Here is a 14,768-nt window from a genome sequence, read left to right on the forward strand (position 1 = left end):
GCTTTGCCCTGATTCAGAAATGAAGATAGAGGAAATAGGTCCTTATTTAAGATATACCCTGTATGGGATATATCTTTCATAGGGTCTTCTGGGCATTACCAGTTCTCTTGCTTATTGTTTCATAAATGCTGTACCTAAGACAAATTTCTATGTCCCAGCTACTATTACATGAGATTTTTGGGACAGCAAAAGAATGGGAGAAGTGTGGTGATAAACCTGCCAATAGTAGTTAGAAGACCCAAAGACTTTAAAAAAATAAACAAAATAAATCCCTCTTGCAAATATCAAAAAGTGTATTAGTCTAGAAATGCTTCCTCTTGGAAAATTAAGGCTTTTTGTCACAGCTGGATCTATGAAGACAAAACCTTCCAAAGCTTTATATGTATTTCATGCTTTTGTATGGGGAAACTCTTTCCCAGTATAAAACCTGAATTTTTTTTCCATGCTTTGTCTCCCAGCCCTAACGTTATGTAACTTCCCCCAGCCCACTCCCTGTGCTTGGAGATGACAAATTTGTGCTGTTTCTGTGGTTGTTTGTAGAGAGGGAAGGAGAAGCTTCTTATATGACTCTAAGAAACACATTTACCATAAAATGAATCATAAAATGGTTCAGGTTGGGTTTGGATTTAAGTTCAAAAGTCATGTTTAGTTTTCAGTTATAAGAAGAATATATAAACACATTTTCAGCCTTTGTAAACTGGAAACAGTTGCTATATTTGTAAAGCTTCTTTTGGAAATCATTTGTATGACTTGCCATTATAGGATCAGAACCTGTGTATCTTGTTTAGAAGTCTTTTCTAATGGATAAAATAGTACGGTGTTAAATGTAAATACAGATGGAGAGTAAGGGCTTTCAGAAAATTCCTCTGCATCTACAATTACTAATAAATGTTAACTGTCTATCAGTTACAGCTATGATCTATCTCACTCCCTTCAGTATAATCTTACTGTCCTGAGAATGCCACTTGAGACATTAAAAAGTGTAACAACCCAGACCCGGCAAGAGAGTTTTGATATATTTGAAGATGAAGGACTTTCAACACAGGGGGGAAGTGGTAAGAAAATACACCTAATTAAGCTGATGTTGTTGCTCATGACTACATTTAAAATATGTTCCACTTAAGTTTACTTCTGAGGAACATTCAGGCCTTCTGTTATTGGTCAGTAGTTTCCTAGCAGTGGTGAGTCAATAAAATATTTTGTAAAGTGCCAATTACAGACATTTTAATTTGAATAATGCAATTTCTAGAGTTGTGTAATAATTGTTTTAAGTTACATTGCAGCTCAGGGAGATGATTGAGCATGCTGACGTTTTTCAGCAATTGATTACTCAGCTGACTTGTAAGTCTCCCAGTAGGAATGAGTTACAAAGAGAAGGGGAAGCAATAACTGATTAAGTACTAATAAATCTTTTTTGTTTCATGTTGGAGAATACTGGCAACAGAGAAACTGTGTGAAGTTAGTATCATCTTGATGTAGTAATCCCTGTCAGGAAGTCTGAGAAAAATTTCTGATTGTAGTTGAAAACTACAGACTTCAGTTTGGATGTAACATATTCCTAAGAGTGCAAAGATGAGCAGCCAGACAGAAAAACTATTTTTTCTTCCTTTTCCTTCGTACACGTGCACACAAAGTTTCCCCTGAAATTCTTAATATTGGATTTTATTCTGTTGAATGAAACCCCCACATATATATCAAGATATCAGGAATTGGTTATCAAATACTGCAATGTCAGAAAGGACCATTAAGGAGTGAAAGGAGCAATAATTCCTCCTCTGCAAAGACTCTTCATCTGCAAGATTCTGCAGGAATCCCTACAAGCACATCATCTCTTCTTTGTCTTTGTGAAAACATTAGGAAATTAAGACAATGCTATAAGCAGTGTGTGCTAGTCACATATCTGTTCATAGAATATGTGTAAGACAGTGGCCTGTTCTTTAAGAACAAATTCTTCCCAAAGTAATGCTGCTAGCAATAAGAAAGAGGACAAACTGCTGGCTAAGTGCTTGTGACCAGGTTCTTCTGAATGCGTTAACTCCTTCATCAACAGTTTGTTCAAAAGCTGCATTTTCACCTGTAGGAGAATTCCTCTTTTTCCTGCAGCAGAACATTTGACTGCTGTAATTGTCTGCTATAATTGACATACATATTACGGCAATATAATTCCTCCTGCCAGAAATTTCATTTGAAAAAAGTACGCAAAAAATATAGGAAAAGAGTTCTTGTCCTCTTTCTTCTCTTTTAAGTTTCAGATTTCATTCAATTCCCTCTACCACCGTTCGGTAACAGTTATAATCTCGGTCCTGATTTTTGAAAAAGACTCAGGTTCCAGATCTGTCAGAAATGGAATTTTAATTTGCAGGTCTGCAATAGCTGTGTTTCTTGCTGTTAGTGTAAATTAGGAAAACCACGCTAAATTATGTGAAAACGGATTGATGTGCTTTTTGTGAAGGGGAACAGGGTTATGCATGGTCTTACAGAACCTAGTGGGTAACTTCAGAGGTGACCCAGAATTGAAAAGCTTGTTAAGTCCTCCTGTAAGAGCGTTAACTGGAATTCACAACTTTATTTCCCTTGTTATCAGATCCCTTTGTGCTACTGTGCAAAGATTTCTTTTCAGTACTGAAGTATCAGTAACATCTGTATGAAAGCACTTAACCACGACAGTGACTATAGCAAAACTGCAAATCCTCCTAAATGCTGGACTTCAGCATGTGCTTTATCTGGTTTTGCCAAACTTCAGGGCTGTGAGTAAATGATACACTGAGCTACAGTCAAGAGAAAATCAAAACAGAGATCCAATGATCTGCATTTTAAAACAGTCCAGTGCAGGTAAACTTGTTTCTTGATTGCTAAGCATTTTCATTGGAACAACCTCCTAGGTGTATTTGGGATTTGCAGTAAGCCTTACGAAAAGTACGTCTGGAATGGCAAGCTTCTGGAAGCAGTAAGAAATACTGTTCATCGTGACTGGCTGCTGTATATTATTCATGGATTCTGTGGGCAATCAAGTATCCTTTTACCGTTGCAATAAATGTTGGTTTATCATTTTTTTAAAAAAAGTTTGAACATTGAATTATTTCTTTGTCATATAAATACCCTTCAATTTTAGAATTATTGTCTGGCTTTTATTTTCAGTACTTTTCTAGGTATTATGCTAAACAAGAAATGTGATTATGCTCTTATAACAAGGCCCTGACAGGTAGACTGCATTTTCGGTGAGGCTCTGTTTATAAGCATGATGTTTAGCAGTTAAGAGCTTGAGAGGATTTTAAGGCTCAGCTGCATTTTTTCAGATGTTTGAGGAAAAACTGGATTGCTGACATAGAAATGTTCGCTTACTAATCTTCTCTAAAACATTTTTTAGTATCTGAGATTTGCAGAAATACTTTTATTTACTCTGTTTCTGTGAAGATGATGATAGAACTTCAGCTCTTCCGTGTGAAGAGCACTAAGATATCTGAAAGCCTTTTTTCTGGACTATATATTATTTTAAATGGTTACATGGGTCTATGTATATTGCAGCAGGAGGAGAAAAAGCCCAAATGTATGTCACAGTCCAAAGAAATGTCATCTCAACATCTTACATGATAAGAATTCAGTGTATTACAATGACATTCTAATTTATTCATCAACAGTATCATGTTAGTTTAAAAGCCTGTCAATAAAATTTCTAGGGGGAAGGAAATACAATTATGAAGTTAAGGTTAGTGATGTCTTCAAAATTTAGTTTTGCCTTTTTAAAATTGTAAGGCTATTGGTCATTGACTTAGTCCCCAGGCAGAAAGTTAGATCTGTTTTTATATGCTGCTATTTATTTGTGGTATTACTTAAACAAAGTAGTAGCTGTGGATCTGACCACAGCAGCGTTATGCCTGCAGCTGCTTAATGTGTGAGCAAATGCCTTCTTTCCTCTTCCTTGCATCTCCCTTATGCTAAGGAAGCGAGAGTCACCCTAGGCATCTATCTGTTTGTTTTTGGTAAAATATAAAAAGCCCATAAAAATCCACCGCTGCATCTGTAGCCTGTTTGCCTCTGGCTTCCAGTTGTTGTTATTTAAGTAGTTGTGAATTTATCTATTTTTCCACACAAGTAATTAGAGGGTGACTAATATACTTGATCTGAAAATAGAAGCTCCCAAGCTTTAATTCCAGTATTCACTAAAGCAGCATTTGCAGTGCTACGTGTATCTTGTACCTATTTCACCTCCGTTGTCACTTCATAAAATAGAAATGCGTCTTCTCATCTGTATGTTGTGTATGTGGTTGATGTATTGTAATGTAGATTCCCTTTTCAAAGTTCTTAAAACTGATTGTTGAAAAGGACAATGTTCTCTCCCAGCTGCAAAATAAATTGTGATACTCATCACTGTTAAGGTGATTTTAGTAAATTAGCTATTACAGTTTCATACACCTCTGTTAGAATTTATTTTTCTTGCATAAAGTAAGTGAACAAAAAATTGCATGTGGCACTTAAACCTTAACTTCTCTTTCAAGAACTGTTAATATATGGTCGCCCTATATATGTCACTCTGATAGCCAGAAGATCAAGCAAATTTGCTGGAACACGCTTTCTGAAACGAGGAGCAAACTCTGAGGTAAATCAAATATGATTTTGGGGGTTGTTTTCCCCTGCCTCCACAGTATGAAAGCTCGAGTTTGACTGACTGAAGAATGGAAATGGTTTAGAGGGTTATTAGGGTTTTGGCTATAAATTATGCTCTTAGATAACATCATCACAGGTATCATTACATTATTAATTGAGATGATGAAGTTATAATAATAATAAATTTAATAATTCTGAATTGGCTGTTGTTTTGTTTTTTTTACACTTAGAGATAATGTTATTTCCCAAACAGAGGAAAAAAAACCCTTGATAATACACATTTAGGGACAAATAGGAATTTAACCTTCAGTGTTGTTCTCACGACTGTGATTAGGTATCTTACAGTTTAATTGTGCTCTGTTTGTAATGATCAGTTCTGTGTAATGCAGGCAGCTCTGAAGTGCATTGTGTCTACATCATATGTGTATTTCTCTTTGGTTTAGGGAGATGTTGCTAATGAAGTGGAGACTGAACAAATACTTTATGATGCTTCAGTTATGTCATTTTCTGCGGGGAGTTATTCTTCTTATGTTCAGGTTCGAGGATCTGTCCCTCTGTACTGGTCTCAAGATATTTCGACTATGATGCCTAAGCCACCCATAACATGTATGTACAAGTTATTCTTTGTGATAGATGATGGGTAGTGCTGTGACCTAAAGAAAGATCTGAGAGAATAAGGGAAAACTTATTCTCTCAAAAATGAAGTAATTGTCTATGCACTTGTGCTTTGGGAAGCCATAACTTAGGACAAAAAAAAAATTAGGAAAAAAATCTCCATCTTAGACTTCACATTCAGAAATGGAATACGAAAAGTTTCTACTTGAAGTTGAGAGATTTCTTTGTGCTTATTTTGTGTACAAAGTTAGCTACATTTGTCTTAGTATTGTGGATAAAATATTAAACCTATTGAAAATGGTGGAAAATGTTTGGACTAAGATTAATGGGGCCAGAATAGTTGTTCTTTATAAGTATCTTGTGAAAGTTTAAAAAGTCACCTCCAATTTGGAAAAGGGAATTTTTTTTGAGAGGTTTTGCATGGAAAGAGGGGAAAGTATGTAATTGTATCATTACTACCAGATAATTAGTATGTCTTTTGTGAAGAGTACTTGTAAGGCAAAATGATTGCTTACTATCATCCTGAATATATGTATTTGTTGCAGTGGACCAAGCAGATCCTTTTGCACATGTTGCTGCTCTTCACTTCGATCAAATGCTTCAGAGATTTGGCTCTCCTATTATTATATTGAATCTTGTGAAGGTACAATACTTTGAGTATGTTCTATGTGGTTTCTAATTTTTAATACTATGCTTATTTCTGTAGAGTCTCTCTGTAATTCTGGTTATGTTTGAAACTAATGTTAGCTTATAAATGGAATATTTTCTTCATAAATCCCATCCTACATGATTTAGTGCATAGTTGCTTCCACTACAGCCTGCAAAAAAAAAAAGTCCCACATTTACAGACTTCTTACTGTAACCTTTCACTGTTGTTTTCAGATTTTTGCTATTACCCTTTATATGTAAGTCCGAATAAATTTATCACTAAATTTAATTTACCACTAAAAAATACCAAAATATAATGATTCCATGCAAAGGAAGGCTTGTAGACTTCTTGACAGAGGTGGTTATTTGAAATATTATGGTAGAGACTTATCTTCTGTTGTTTGCTTCCAAGACTCTGCTCTGATAGAGTCATGAAAGTATGAGTGGGAGAGAAAACTGAAGCATCTGCTGTTTACTAACAGGAAATGCCAGCAGCAGGGCTGGATTACTGGGGGGAGCTTCACATTTGCTGCAGAGTTCACTGCTGTGTGAGAGGCTGTGGTACAAAGCCTGGATTCTGGGTGGCACTGTAATTTTGCTCATTACATCTTGTATTTGTGTTGAAGTTGTTTTTGGTTTGGGGTGGTTTTTTTCTGTTTTGATCCAGCCAATTTCTGTGGTGGTGCATGTTCCAACATTTGAATTTAATATATTGATTTGTTTTGCTTGAATAATATCTTATTTCTTGTAGTCTTTAAAAAAGATAATTTAATTTATCATATTATACAACCGTATTCAGTTGAAATAAAGCGTATTTTCTGTGTTTGTAGGATCTGTTCTTAGTATAAAAATATAGGTAAAATACAAAAGGAAGGCTTTTAAAACTCTAAGTTGTAATATATGGCAACTAAATAACCTATTTTCTATTTCTATTTCTAAAAGCATTCCTGTGTAGGAGTGCTTTTAAGACTGTCCAGAAGTCTGTGGGATCAACTTAGGATAGTATTTGTGGGCATGAAAACTTTTGTCTCTTGGAACCATAGCTTTTAAAACCCATTGTGGTTGTGTGAGTCTGGGCTGACGTGACCTTGACTCATGAATCATTATATGCTTTTATTCACGTTGGGCTTCTGATGCAGTGGCTGGCAATGCATGTCTTTCTTTAAATCCATATCCTCTTATATCTCTCTGTTCTAGAAGCTTGTTAATTAGTAATGAATATATTAGACTTCTTTGGGTTTATTTGCTTAAGACTGCTGTTAACATAGACAAGGCAGGTTCTATAGTACACATTCAGCGTAGGTTTTAGTTTGGATGGAGTGAGAGGCAAACCATATTAATGTATAGAGTGACTGGTTCAACACCAAGTTGGATAATACCCCGAGCAACTGATCTAGTGAGTTGCATCCCTGCCTACGGCAGGGAGTTGGAGCTCGATGACCTTTAAGGTCCCTTCCAACCCAAACCATTCTCTGGTTCTATGAAAACATGTTGTATATTCAGACAATGGCAACAAAATTCTTATTTTTAAAAATTATTGCAAGACTGGGAGATGGGAGCTGTTATTCCCCATTTTCTGTCAGTAGTGGAGAAGAATTTATCTTGCTACTCTTTTACCCCAGAATTGACTGGGATGCTTCCCTTTCTGCCTGTCTTTCTCCTTTTCTTTTGTCTTTGTCCATTTCACCTGTATTACCACTTTTGTTTCTGTGTGCTCTTCTTTGCTCTTATAGCATTCCATTTTTCAACCAATGACTATGCACAGTCATTGAAACAGGTGACTTTTACTATAATACAGATAAATTGTTAAAGACCTAGAATGCTCAGATTTTTCTGTCTCTTCTGTTGTTAATTTAATTGTACTAGTTATGAAGAATCACCTGCCCTTATTACAGCTTCCACTTTTAATTTCCTATATATATACATACATGTATTTGTGTATGTGTATGGGTTACATACATTTGTTAATAAAAATTGTGATGTTAACTTTTTTCTTTTTGCTAAAGGAACGTGAAAAAAGAAAGCACGAAAGGATTCTTAGTGAAGAACTTGTTGCTGCTGTAACATATCTCAACCAGTTTTTACCCCCAGAGCATGCAATTATATATATACCATGGGATATGGCCAAATACACAAAAAGGTAGAAAAGATCCTTTTTTGTACTAGTGCTTGTAGCCACAATACAAATGACTGTGTGCTGCTGAGTGTGTCACTTTTCAGTTAAGTGTAGCTTAGAATGTTGGGAGAACTTTATTAAGATCATGAACAGAATAAAACCTCAGATTTTTGAAGGAATTTTAAGGTTTTCTGTGGTTTCTTAGCAAAGTGGAACAAAGCCTGAAAACTTTGAAATTTTCTGCACAGGAAAATTTTAGAGAAAAGTCATAATAAAAAAAAAGCCATTAACATTCACTTTTCATTTTGAATTAGTCAAAACACTGCGTTCTGTTAGTGTTCCATTTCAGTCATTGAATTTATTGAGTTGCACAATTTAGTAAAACAGAGGAATTCATATCAATTAGCCTTTTCTATTTCCTCTTCCAAAGGGAAATGAGGGCATTAAGTTCAATGTTACAAAACCTTTAGGTTTTAGAAGCATGTATCTTAGAAAGACAAATAAATTCAGTAACTTTTTATTCTATAATTTTTGACTATACAATGCTGTAGTAAGATCATATGAAAAGGATTAACGTTTCCCCAAAATTAGAAATATTTACAAGGCGTAAAAATTTTAAACCTACAAGTATAGTTTACTGTTCTTAAGTTGCATACAATTCAGTTGTAAAGTTCTCTAATATGCATATGTCTACTGTATCTTATATTGCCAGAAATTCATGAAGAAAGACAAGAATTGTTAGATCATATTTCAGGTGTCTGTTACTATATCAATCTGAGCAAAACAATGGAAAAACTGTTTTGGGTCAAAAGGCATGAATATAATTAATGTTTGTCAGTTAAAATTTTTTGGGAAAAAAAGCTGTGGAAAACAATTTGCTGTTTGCAATTAGTAGGTTGATATGGCTGGTCATGTAGGTCATGAAAATGTTACATTGAAATTTGACATGGTTTCACACTACTTTTTTTATTATAAAATGGCATTGTGTACAGTTAAGTATATATGCAATTGTTTGTGTTATGATTAAATAACAACACTCAAAATAAGGCTTGACAGCCTTTCAGAAGATATGCTAGATGTAAGTATATGCACTCTAGTACAGATATAAAAAACACCTGAGAGCTTGGAACAAAATTATGTACAAAACTGACAGTTTCAGGAATACTGAGGATGTATTTGTTTTAAGATGTAATTTTGAAGTAAGTGTTGGAAAGTAGTACTGTTGGAAATTTTCCAAAATATTTCTTCTATCTCAGTATTAGTAGTCTTTAAAAAAGAAATAATTGGTTTTGCTACTTGAAATTTAAGCACTGCAATAAAAACCTGGAAAATGAAATTATGAGTAAACAGAAGTTAAAGTCCCCCATAATGAACAAAGGGACACCCTGATCTGAGCAGAAGGTGCAGGACACAATGAAGGCCACACATTGAAGCCAGTGTTACTGAACGAAACAGTACCTTGCAAACAAAACAAGGGAATGTGATTTAGCATAATCGTGTATCCTTTTCTGCCTTATTCATATTTTGTGAATCAAAGGAAGTTTTGTAGAGAAAAATCAGTGTGATGTAAAAGTCAAGGAGTGTTAGACTTTTTAAATCTTCCACTTCTAGTTTATGTAATATGTTTTATCAAAAAGAAACAAAATTGCTCAGATATGGTCAGTTTCTGTTTCCTAAGTCTGTAAAATCTAATAAAATTATAGACATAATTACTGTTAGATGAATAAAAATGTGATGTGGGTCTGTCTTTAAATCATTTTTGTTATGGAAAAACTTCACATAGTGAAACTTTTTTTAGTGTTAATGTATCTCGACTGTCTTTTTTTTTTTCTCTCCTCAGCAAACTTTGCAATGTCCTTGACAGACTGAATGTGATTGCAGAAAGCGTAGTAAAGAAGACTGGTTTTTTTGTAAATCGACCTGATTCCTACTGCAGTATCCTGCGTCCAGATGAGAAGTACCTATAATTTATTTGATGCTTACTGAATAACATCTGTTCCTTGGAAAGCTGTTTGGAATTTCTGTCTATTAGATTATTTCTTATTTTAAGACTTACTAATTTGGAAATTAGTAAGTGACTTCTTTTGAGGCATAGTAATAAGATAATTGTCATCTGAATGTTGCTGGTGTTTACCTATGGATTTTATGGTATTAGTAAATAAAAAATTTAAAACTTTTTTAAAAAAAATATTTGCTTAGACTGCTGCAGATGAAGTCTCTCAAGTCCCTGAAAATCCAGAAATAAAATAACTTGTACACTGGAAGTTCAGTAAGACTTTGATTCACATTTTCGTATTGTGGATCTAATTCATCACTACCCAAATGGATGTTCATATTTCACATGAAGAGCATCCTTGCTGTTTTAGCCTATCTTCATTTAGAAACAGTCTGAGCTCAAACTCTCTTAGAGCTTTTCTCTGCCATGCAGTATAGCAGATGTGATGAACTACCAGGAGCAAGATCTAACATGAATGCCCTGTTCTGTAGAGGTACTCTGATGAGTCTCAAATGTAGTGTATAGGCTTACCATAGCAGTTCTCTAGTCAGACTAAATAACCTTACTAACTTGAAAATATTCAGTAGTTCAGGGGTTACTTGCACCAGGCATAACCTCTCTTCTACCTCAAAATACCTTTGATTTCTGGATCATGTTCTCTAGCTCTGGGGTACAGTTAAGGCCTATACAGAATTGCAAGACCTGGACAATATGCACGTATGTATTGATGTATCCAGCGCATATGCCTGGGATCAGTATGAGGGAGAAGATTTAAATCAACCAGCTTGTCCTACAGTGTATGTTATACCTCTACTTTCCAGTCATTGGTGTTGTACCTACTTAAGTTTTTGTGCACTTGCGTCGCTCTTACTCTTTTTTATGGGGAGCAAAGGAAATATTTTGTATGATTTTGGAATATTTCTACTTTAAGACTAGATCCTGTATTTTATTTTTCAGTGTGGTTTAAATACGACATCTTACTGCTGCATAAAGCTCTCATTGCTTTCTGTTATTCAGGGATATCAATTTTGCTTTATGTCAGGTTTTTAATTGTCACCATTTTTCACTGAGTAGATCAATACATGATATGATGTTATTTTTTTAAATTTTTTAAAGTCATTCTGTTCTGTTTGTCATTCAGGTGGAATGAACTGGGAGGCTGTGTTGTTTCCACTGGTCGCTTGCAGGTACTAAACCACATTTTTTTAGTTCATAGTGATAATAATATAGATCAGCACTCTCAAAGATCCAGTGAACCGTTTCACTTAAATACCTGATTGATGACTCACAGACTGCTCTTAAGTTAATATTTTAGTACGCAGTATTGCTACTGTCCATCCTAAAAGTCCAGTTGGGGATTAGGGTGTAAAGTTCTTGTATGGTGTTGGACTTGTATTTTTGCTGAAGGTAGTCTGAAAAATGCTTGTATTGTAACTACTTTCTATTACTATTTAGTCTGTAATGTGTCCAGTGCAATGATAGTTAAAACAGCAGCATTGCAGCAAGCTGCATCATTTACCATTATACAGAAGTAATGAATAAGCATGCCTAACCCTGGTAACATATTCATACACATGAACATGGGTTACCAGAAGCATTTTCACCAGTGATGAATATTCTGTACATTGTTACAGTTTCTATGACTAAAAGAAAATAGAACTGTAAACATGTCTTTCTTTAAGGTCAGAAAAGTACTGACTAAACTGTAAACCATACAGTCCCAAATATGTACCTGGATATACTCTGAACACAGGGCGTATTCTTAAGAAGCATTAGTTACTTTTGACTTGCCATTCATAATTTTGTAGTTCATGTAAGTTTGAGAGCATGTGACCATTCCTTTACTAGCCAGTCGCTGGTAAATGTTTGTTGAAGGCAGATAAACAGCAGAGCAGACAGAGTTTGATCTGTTTAAAAAGAGAAATCAACCCTAGTTAGATTTTTTTAGTGTTAGTCTTGCAGATTTACCTGTATTAGGAGAATGATTATTTTTTCTTTAGTGATTTGAAATAGTCACCAGTGGCATACATGTAAGCATTTGGATCACAGTTCATCTCTGAAAAGACATTTTGTGACTCACACCCAAAAACTACTTCTTCAGGGCATGGAGACATGCAGTTTGTGTGTTGATAAAAGTAAGAATATTTTGGAAGTAGGCATTGCAGCAGTCTGATGCTTTTTAACATTTTTTAGAAATGTCTTTTCTCAAATTTTTGTGAAAACATAGTTTGAGATTTGCTAAGACTTGGATAGTAGGAAAAAAGTAATAATTGTGAATGTAGTAATTTTTTAATTAAGATAAATCTTTTGTTTGGATTGCTTTACCAGACTGGAGTTCTCCGAACCAATTGTGTGGACTGTTTAGATCGCACTAACACAGCCCAATTTATGGTGGGGAAATGTGCTTTGGCATACCAACTCTATTCATTGGGATTGATTGATAAACCAAATTTACAATTTGATACGGATGCTGTAAGGTAAGATATGTTAATAATGTGTGTCATGGCTTTAACTTTTAATTTGGAGTCAAGAGATATAGGAGGATTATATCTATGTAGAGGAAAGGTATAGTTATTTCTACTGAAATGAATTAATAATATTTATTCATTGAAGTTTAAAAAATCTTCCATACTTGAAAGCTTGAGAAAATCCAGTCATGCTGAAAGTTCACGCTTCTGGAAAGGTATGTTAGTTAGTCTTCTAACAAGTCTTCTTACAAGACAACCACTTGACTTTATTCTTTTTACATGCCTAAGCTTAAAGGTAAGAGTTTTCCTTTGAAAAAAATGTAACAAAACCTCCACTCCAGTCTTTTATACTTGCTTCAATTGCCTGGGGCAAAATGCTGACTAAAAGTGAAAATAAAAACACACTTTTATGGAGAATGCCAGGCTGGTGTTCATATAGAATACCTTATCCTGCTATCTCCTATGTTTTCTTTGCAAAAATTTTGTTGGTTTTGATTTATTGAAGAAAGATTTTTCAGCAAAATTGTTCTTTCAGGTCAAGTATCAGTGGTACTTATTCAAGCATCCTCAAACCATTTAAGAAAACTCAGTATTTATATTGAAATGCTTTGGGAGTCAGAGTGAACTGAGCTACTTACATTAATGTTTGAAGCATATTTACAAGTAAAGAGTCCTTGAGGAGCTCTGTTTTTATTCCTTAAAGCTGTTGTCATGACTGTGAAACTTATGGCTTCATTGCTGATTTTGACTAGTGCTTTGATAGTTTTAGAACACAGAGATGTAACTCATAGTCAGAAAAGACAAGTATTTTTCCTGCTAATACCAGTTGCTGTGCAGCCTCCTGGGGCCTCAGCAATCAGGACTCTTGGGTTCTAACTAGTGGGGATTAGGAGGTGTACAGATCTCTTACATCCACTCTGTGGTATCCTCTACAGCTGGAAGTTCTAGCCAGGTGGGGGTTGGTCTCTTCTCTCAGGCACTCAGCAATAGGACAAGGGGGCACGGGCTTAAGCTCCGCCAGGGGAAATTTAAGTTGGATATCAGGAGAAAATTCTTTACAGAGAGAGTAATCAGGCATTGGAATGGGCTGCCCAGAGAGGTGGTGGATTCACCATCCCTGGAGATTTTTAAACGCAGATTGGACGTGGCACTGAGTGCCATGATCTAGTAAATGGACTGGATTTGGACCAAGGGTTGGACTCGATGATCTCAGAGGTCTTTTCCAACCCAATCGATTCTATGATTCTATGATTCTATGATTCTAACTTACTTTGGCACCTCAGGCTGCATTTTACAGTCTTTCCTTAAGTGTCACTACCTCCCCCCTTCCTACCCTTATTTTGGGAGGCCAGATTTCTTCTGTTGCTTTCTGCTGCAACAGTCTCATGTTTCCTGTCTGTTTTCTCTCCTTCCTCTTTCTTCTTTATGTCCCAACCACCCAGATTTCAATTTCTTACCACTATCTCTTATGATTATAGTAGTTGCTTTGTCTCTGATTTTCCTGATACCCTATTTCTAATTATCTCTCTGAAATGTAGTTATTAGTCTGACATAAAAAGCTACCTTTATCTGGCCACATTTGATTTATTTTTTCTCCTCCATTGCACTAGATGTGTGCTTGTCTGAAACAGATTCTGTCATCTCTTAGTACTTGTTTCTGAATTACTGTATTCAGAATAATTAAGAAATCCTGCTTCATAGTGCAGCAGATTCCAAAGACAAGCATGTATTATACTGTCTCTCTGTTCAGTGCAATGCAGTGCAGTCTTTCACTTTTTGACCTTCTGCATTCTGGTTTCTTGCATTGCCTCACATCAAGTATCTGCTTCCTGTGTATGTTACCTCTTCATTTACAATCTTCTAACTGGCCAAAGAGGATAATCTTTAACAATCTGTCTTCCTTAATTTAGATAACATGTCTGAAAAACTAAATTTTTTTCATCACATTCTTCAACTGTCTTTCTTATAACTCTTATTTTTCTCATGTGGTCTCACTGGCTGGCTACAGTCCGGAGTTTCCATTGAACCAGTATTTGAAGTCAGCAATTTATTTTGGTTTGCCAGCCTGATAGATAAAGAAACTGTGTGTCTAGCAAGACTAATTTTCTTAATGACACGGGATCATTTCTGAAAGCTCTGTTTCTTAGTGATTCCTTCAGTGTAATTGTCTAGGAAATTTCCTAGATAAGACAACAGGGTCTACCTTAGCAACTTATTTTATCATATATAGTTAACTTTTCTCTCTGTGGAAGACTAGTCTTTGTGTGACTGCAGGCTTAATGTGTTGAGGCTGTGGATGGGTAATTTAATTCTGTGAGTC

General features: G+C 35.3%; 1 protein-coding gene across 1 annotated transcript in view; it reads left to right on the forward strand.

Moving 5' to 3' along the window:
- Positions 1–14,768, forward strand: part of FIG4 (FIG4 phosphoinositide 5-phosphatase) — a 60,713-nt gene that overhangs the window by 14,960 nt on the left and 30,985 nt on the right. The window contains exons 6-14 of the mRNA XM_027747852.2: positions 907–1,055; positions 2,883–3,011; positions 4,497–4,597; positions 5,049–5,211; positions 5,766–5,863; positions 7,875–8,008; positions 9,825–9,941; positions 11,122–11,167; positions 12,309–12,457. Of these exons, the coding sequence (XP_027603653.1) occupies positions 907–1,055; positions 2,883–3,011; positions 4,497–4,597; positions 5,049–5,211; positions 5,766–5,863; positions 7,875–8,008; positions 9,825–9,941; positions 11,122–11,167; positions 12,309–12,457 (1,086 nt within the window). The remainder of the gene's footprint in view (positions 1–906; positions 1,056–2,882; positions 3,012–4,496; positions 4,598–5,048; positions 5,212–5,765; positions 5,864–7,874; positions 8,009–9,824; positions 9,942–11,121; positions 11,168–12,308; positions 12,458–14,768) is intronic.

Source organism: Pipra filicauda, unplaced genomic scaffold (genome assembly GCF_003945595.2).
Source record: "Pipra filicauda isolate LSUMZ 115617 unplaced genomic scaffold, ASM394559v2 scaffold176_size3548034_pilon, whole genome shotgun sequence".
NCBI lineage: Eukaryota > Metazoa > Chordata > Aves > Passeriformes > Pipridae > Pipra > Pipra filicauda.